The sequence below is a fragment of the Athene noctua genome, chromosome 1 (assembly GCF_965140245.1).
Source record: "Athene noctua chromosome 1, bAthNoc1.hap1.1, whole genome shotgun sequence".
Classification (NCBI taxonomy): Eukaryota; Metazoa; Chordata; class Aves; order Strigiformes; family Strigidae; genus Athene; species Athene noctua.
Window position 1 is genome coordinate 242408957 of NC_134037.1, and position 7334 is coordinate 242416290.

At 40.6% G+C, this 7334-nt stretch overlaps 1 protein-coding gene across 1 annotated transcript in view; it reads left to right on the top strand.

The window, feature by feature from the left end:
- The window catches only part of FLT3 (fms related receptor tyrosine kinase 3), a 53379-nt gene extending 46643 nt beyond the window's left edge, over window positions 1-6736 (top strand). The window contains exons 17-24 of the mRNA XM_074914807.1: window positions 525-678; window positions 1021-1151; window positions 1532-1656; window positions 2027-2149; window positions 2785-2896; window positions 2980-3079; window positions 4401-4506; window positions 5469-6736. Coding sequence (XP_074770908.1) covers window positions 525-678; window positions 1021-1151; window positions 1532-1656; window positions 2027-2149; window positions 2785-2896; window positions 2980-3079; window positions 4401-4506; window positions 5469-5603 — 986 coding nt within the window. The 3' untranslated portion in view covers window positions 5604-6736. The remainder of the gene's footprint in view (window positions 1-524; window positions 679-1020; window positions 1152-1531; window positions 1657-2026; window positions 2150-2784; window positions 2897-2979; window positions 3080-4400; window positions 4507-5468) is intronic.
- The last annotated feature ends 598 nt before the right edge of the window (window positions 6737-7334 follow it).

Below are 7334 nucleotides of genomic sequence, written 5' to 3' on the forward strand. Positions count from 1 at the left end.
CCACTCAAACACGTCCCCTTGTAAGGTCTTTCCCTTCTAGAGATCCTCTCAGCAAACACACTTAGTGGCCTTCAAAAACAGGATGCTTCTAGAGCATGAAGGGAATGCAGACAGTGAAAGGGCATAGGTTAAATGGTACCAATTTTCACCATCAAGATAATTAGCAGGGGTCATCTTTTGCTTGAACCATGGTTTAGACAATATGTTGAACGTTTATCAGCTGTGCTGTCCTCCACAGTGCCATTGGTATGGGGAAGGATCTTTGTGCCTTCATAGTCATTTGCAATCCACTGTGGGACATGCACCACTGGGAAGAATCAGCTACACTTTCCAAAGTGGCAGTACAGTCAGTAATTAGTCAGTAAACATTACCCACCCATCAGTACTGGTTATTTACCTGGGAAGGGAAGATGCTTGGAACAGTTCATACAGATTCGTCCTGGGAGAAGATGAGGTATCATTAGGGCTTTAATGGGGAGAGTGCTATAGATAGCAGGAGGCATTTACATTTCCAACTATTTCAGGGCCAATCTACTTGATATTTGAATACTGTTGCTATGGTGACCTTCTGAACTACTTAAGAAGCAAGAGAGAAAAGTTTCACTGGACACTGGCAGATATTTTTAAACAGCACAATTTCAGCTTTTACCACAATGTCCATTTGGACCAAAATTCCAGGTAAAGCATTCAGCAACAGTTTAATACTTTATAAAGCCACTGTCTCTTTTTAACCTGCATTCTCAGCTAAAAATATTGGATTCTTGAGAATGTGCCCTCATGTACTTTAATAAGCAGTGCCTTGGGAGGAACTGTGGTTTGATTCTCCTTATGATGGTCTTCTCACTGGACTGCAAAAGACAAGCAACACCTCGTTTCTCTTTCCAGTGTTGAGAAGACTTGTGTCTGTGCCCCAATTTTTAACAGCAATAACGGATCATGCTTCTTCACTGCAAAACAGTTTGTGTAGAAGATTATGTGATACAATGTGTGTAACCTTTGAAAATGTGTCATCCACTCCAGGAAGGGAGCTAACCCAAAGTATCTTGTGAATATGACTCTATGTAGAGAGGATGAATTTGAAATCACACAAAGAAGTCAAAACATAAATGTGACATCTGGATCGAGTGGGATTGTGCTGTATTCTGAGGAAGGTGAGAGATTAATTCCTTTTATCTCTAGTAATTCTATTATTGTATTTATTATATTATTGATCTAACTAGACTAGCTTCAGTAACACAGGAGGCCCCTTTCTGTCATATGTATCTCTTCCCTCCTGGCAGGAATTTTCCTGGAGAAGTAGTCAACAACACTTAAGACCTGAGGCTTATGTTTCTGGTCATGCTATACATAGTGTTGAGTATGAAAATACTCTTTCCTTTATTTTGTGTCTGAGCAAAGGATGCAAAATATAGATGCTCTTTATGATGTTGTTCTTGGTAGAAGTATGTGAAAGTCCTTTCAACAGTGAGTGGAATTAATCAGAAAGTGAGGAAGCCCATGCACAACTCATACTTTCAATTATTTTTTACAGATGAAATTAAGCATGCAAGCAGACAGGTGGATGAAGAAGAGGATTTTAATGTGCTCACTTTTGAAGACCTTCTTTGCTTCTCTTACCAAGTTGCCAAAGGAATGGATTTTCTTGAGTCCAAATCGGTATGGTGAAGGGTAGCAAATTGTTTAGATAGAAAAGACAGTAAAAATAGATCAGGAAATAAAAGGCAGACTGAAGAACAGAGCCACTCTGTGGCCACCTTGAACTATATCTCCTTCCCTGTCTTTACAGCAAAGACTGGACTGCAGCTTTAGGCATGACCCTGAGTGGCTGCACTGCCCACTTCTGACTGCTCTGGCCCTATCCCCTTGCCACGAGCAACGGGGGAATTGTCCGGCTTGCTCATTCTCCAAACTGTTTAACTGTGTCAACTGTGGAAGGAGGCACCGATTCAGAGAGCTCTGAGACAAGGGAATTATCTTCTTCTGATACCCAATGCTGCAGGGCATTAACTCTTCCTTTCCTTCTAAGTGCATTCACAGAGACCTTGCTGCCCGAAATATACTGGTGACCCATGGGAAAGTGGTAAAAATATGTGACTTTGGCCTTGCCAGAGATGTAGTGAATGACTCCAACTACATCGTCAGGGGCAATGTAAGTTCCTGAGTGTTCTCTGGTTTTCATACCATTGTAAGAATTATAACAAGAAAGTGAAGCTTTTAATTTTCAAATTCCTTGTTAACTTTATAGTTATCTGTACAGACAGTGCAGAAATCTCACTTTTTCCTGCCCTTGGAAAATGCAGATTCTTAGCTTATAATTAACCTAATCAAGCTAGTACTGTAAATGAGATGGTACCCATGTCCTTTCTAAAGCACACTGAAAACCACTGATGGAAGTGCTGGGAGTTGTTTACTGTTATGGACAATAGTACAGGGACAATAGCATATGTGTGTGGGTACACCAGATCCTCTGGCTATATGAAGAAGTACAGTGTGGACATCTCCATCTGAGCTACTCACTCTGGAAGTTAAAGGGGTGAAGAAGGCTCTTCCAGGGCTGAGCTCACCCCTTGCTTAAATAGTAATCTAAAATGGATGAGATTAATTGGCTCCCTTGGAAGTGCCTATTTCTCTCTATAAGTGAAATTTAAAGAGACTACTAAGAGAAGCCCAGCTTTTCACATAGGAAACATGAATTGATCATACTCAGTCAGTAAGAACTACAGTGAGTCATATAGAAAGGCTGTGTCACAGCATGACCTGGCTCCTTTCCCCCTGTCTGTGCAGGCTCGTTTACCAGTTAAATGGATGGCTCCTGAGAGCTTATTCGAGAGGACGTACACAATGAAGAGTGATGTCTGGTCTTATGGAATATTACTATGGGAAATATTCTCTTTGGGTATGTTCTGTAATGCAACAAAAGATCAGTGCTTGATTTTGACAGCTTCTGAATTAACATGTATTCTCCAATATTTTCCACAGGTGTAAATCCCTACCCTGGTATTCAGGTTGATACAAACTTCTACAAATTAATACAAAGTGGATTTAAAATGGACCGACCATATTATGCTACAAAAGATGTGTAAGTGTATTTCCTCAGTGATGCACAGCGTGGGAGTTTATATTTACTAGGTCACTCTTTGTATCACCTTTTATTTATTGTACGCTGTACCTTACTCAAAAAAAAGCTGCAAAAGGTGAGATCTTCCTCTAACTCTGAAAAAGACTGCTTGATCCTGCAGGCTTTGTCCTAAAGTAGAAGTGATCAGCAATAAAGGTTATGTGTTTGAAAGGACTAATTTATTATTTTTATTTAATTATGCCTTCCTTTCCCATGGAACCTCTTGTTCTCAGATCACAGACTTCTTTTTTCTTTTTTTTTTTTCTTTTTCTTTTCTTTTTCTTTTCTTTTCTTTTTGAAAAAGCTATTTATACCATATTTGGTTTGGATATTAATTAAGTCTTTGGTGATTTTTTCTAAACTTTTTTTTTTTTTTTTTAATTGAGCTTTAGTGTGTATGATCCATTTCCAAGAGGCTAAGGTTCCTCTTAGAAAAAAAAACCCTGCTAAGGAAGACTTGGTGAGAGCTATTCCTGTGCTCTCAGCACATGATTTTCAGTCTGTGCCTCTGTGCCTGGGTGGACTCTGCCTAGAAGTGGACCCCAGGGAACAAGGCAAGAGAAGGTGATGGGAAGGTACAAGACCTGGAGGCATGGAGGAAAGGGAAAGACTTTGGGTTGTCTGAACTCTTCTGATAGACATTTCATAGGTGGTCTAGGGACTCATTGCCTTGCTATGATACTGTACTGTTCTCATCCTCTCCATATAAAGACTGTAATGGTATTAAAAGTACAGGTTATTCTGACAGATTGACCTGTGACATATTGCTGTGGGGCTTATAAATATCAGGGAACCTATTGACCTAGTAAGTTTGCAAGAGACTTCAGCAAATAGGTACTGCACTGGTCCCTGATGAAACTGCAAAACCTCTAAGATGGTGTTTAAACTTCAGAAATATTTTTATGATGTCAAATTACATGAAAAGACTTATGAAAAGTGTCCTCAAGACTATGGAGTCCACAAGGAGCATGTTCAGCCTCAGAGATGAACAGGAATTGTCTTCCTCCCGTTTTCTGTATGGAAACTGGAAAACAAGGTTAACATGCCAGTATGTGCCAGCCAGTGTGAAATTTAACATGCCAGTATGTGCCAGCCGGTGTGAAATCCTGGCCCCAGTCCTATGAGGAGGGTTTTACTAAGGCCTCTGGTAAAGCCATGTTCTTCATTTCACCCTTTGTCCTTGTCTTTCTGTATCTTTTCCTCTGATGCAACACTAAATCTGGCCTCTTTCTGAGAGTTCAACAGCTAACATGTTTTCTGTATCATCTCTTTGCTCTTGCAGCTACTGTTTGATGCAGTCCTGTTGGGCCCTTGACTCCAGAAAAAGACCCTCTTTTTCTTGGCTGGTTTCCTCTCTTGCCTGTCAGCTGGCTGAGGCAGAAGGGGCAGTAAGTAAACACAGCAAGAAGAAAAATATTTTGTGTGTGTGTGTGTGTGTGTAGCCCCATAGATCACAATGGGCTGAGTAGTCTTCTGCTTTCTATTCAAGTGCACCACTGTGTTATGGATCTATGTAAGAGTTTGGGGAATTTTTTTCTGCCATCAGAAGGAATCCTGACCTCCCTGATGAGGATTTCTTTCCTCCCACTGCCTGCACTGGGACTCTGGAAGGCTGAAGTCTCTCAGCCTGTGCTATGGGAATGTGCTTCCCTTGGGTAGGAGCCAGTGCAGTTGGTTTTGGTGATGCTGATAGCTGCCATGGGAGGGGAGCTGAGCCTGGGACACCTGCCAGGGATCTCATGAAGGGCCACCATAGGTATGTGCTGCCATATCCTCACAGATGGAGAGCCATATGTCATTCTGAAATGTCAAAATAATAAACAGGATCCAAGGAAGGCATATTCCATCTTTACCAGACTGTGATCTCTTCCTCAGGGAGGATAAGCAACTCCTTTCTAAACTACTAACTGGGAATCCACTCTGGACTAGACACATTATTTCCCAGTCCAGCATCCTTGCAAGCCTTTTGTGATGTGGAGAGCTGTGAATGACTCTTGCCTTTGCAGCCTTGAGGCTCTGCAGGCTGTTAGCCTGACAGAAGCTGCCGAACATAGGGGCAAACTAATAAGCAACTTCAAAGTGCTGTACCTAGGAAAAAAAAAATCCTCCTTTGCAGCCCAGTGCTCTTCCTCAACATGGCTCTTTTTGGCTGGATAAGGTCCATCTCACTTAGACAGTCATCTGGACTCCCTCTGGAGTCAGTGGGAAATAGAGAGATAGGAGTGTGATTCTCCCTCAAGAGGAAGCAGGCTGTTCCTTACAAGTGCCTGCTTCACAGGGAGAAAAGCAGTCTTCCAAGTGCAGTAAGTAATAACAGAAGATATCTTTTATTTTCTCTTCCCAATTCTAGGTTTACCAGAATATGAAGAAAAATGTTTCTACACACAATTCCAGCATCAAAACTAAACCACGTGTAAGCAGGGATGAGGAATCTCTGCTATCCCTGACTCTGCTCCAGCATGAAGACACTCAGGTTGAAAAATAATCTGGGTTATGGATTTGATCTCAGTATTTTCATAAACTCCATGTACCATAATTTTTTTATATCACCACTAAGAAAAGAAAATGTCACCTACTGCTGCTCTATTCACATTTCTTGTGGGCCAGCCCATATTTATGTTACTTTGAGGAGAAGACACAGTTCATTTATTTGAATTCAGCAAACACATCTATCACAAGACAGAAGCAATGGTCTTTTCACTCTCTGTCTCCAACTGGATATCTCTTTTCCTGATTTTATGTAAATAGTGTCTAATCAATGCATTGAATTCAGACTGTTCTTACCATATTGCAGGCAAACACAAGAAAATCCATGGGTTTTTAGTCAATGTTGACAAGCACGGACTATGCATCTAAAGAGAATGGGTGTGATTTCCAGAAGTGCTACTCACATCTTCATCTCCAGATGTCAGTGAGTGTTGGAAAAAAAGGCCATTGGAGTAGCCAACTTTAGATACCCAAATTTTAAAATACCAGCCTTGTTTTACGAGGAACTATAAATTCGAGTGTGTATAACTTTCTTATCCTGAACATCTCAGTTGCTGTGAAGTTCCCATCAGGTGTCCAGGTGAGTTAATTTCACCAAGCTTTGGGTATGCAGGTGGTTTCTAGTCATCCAGGCTACATCCTGCACCTGCAGATGAGAGCTAGGCAGTTAGAGGGAGTTATTCTTTTCTACCTAAAATAAGCATCTAAAACAAGCAGGAGGAGTGATATTTGGAGATGACCTTCTCCCTTCATGGTTTAGAAGATCCAGGTGGCAGTCTCCAACTGAAAGTCTCACTTTGACTGAGTTATAGCTAATTCCATTATTTGGGCTGTGTGTGCTTTAATAGCAAATAAAAATGTTTAATTTAAAATAAATTATCTTCTGTAGCAATTTAGGAGTGTAGTATCATCACTCCCAATTCCCAGAAGTCAGCCTGGTTGTATCAACCCTACTGCAATAAAATGAGAGTATGTCTCTCTAACTTTCTCCCAGACTCTCAGTACAATAACCAGAGGCTTGATGTTTTTTTAATACTGATAAAAAGACACATTATTTTCATGATGAGGTTTGGGGGTTTGTAAATGAGGCTTTCATAATGACTAACAGGATAGAGTTGTCTACATCACAGTGAGTCAAGTATATACTGGTTAAGCATTTTCTTCTGTGTTACATTGCACAAGATGCTAACATGATGCTGTTGGGATTTCAAGTGGCAAGTGTTATAAATTAATAACTGTTTGGGTAGAATATGCTATCACATAAATCACGCTGCTCTTTACTAACATCGTCTGAAAATAATTAATGTTGTAATACAGTGATTATGATTTGTGTATTTTTATTAACACTGTTGAATTATCAAGGAATTGGGGTTTTTTTAATCAGCTATAAGCCGCTGAAGAATAATTTGGAAATATAAAGATAGAAATAAAACTTTAAGATCGCATTTTCTGGAAAATATATATGACTTTTAACATACTCATAACACAATTTCAAAGTGTTCAGCAATGAGATGTCACTGTTCAGCACCGTTAACACACAGCCTGCACCAGCTAGAAAGTGGGAGTGTCTTGTGCAGAGAGAGAGTTGAGAGTTGTGTGTCTTGTGTCTGAGTTTTCTGCCTTCAGACCTAGAGGAGCTTAACGCTGAACTGGTTGCATCCAAGCCTAGCTGGCCCTGGAAGCTAAGCAGATGTGAGCTTGGCTCATAGAGGAGCAGATGGGAATCCCA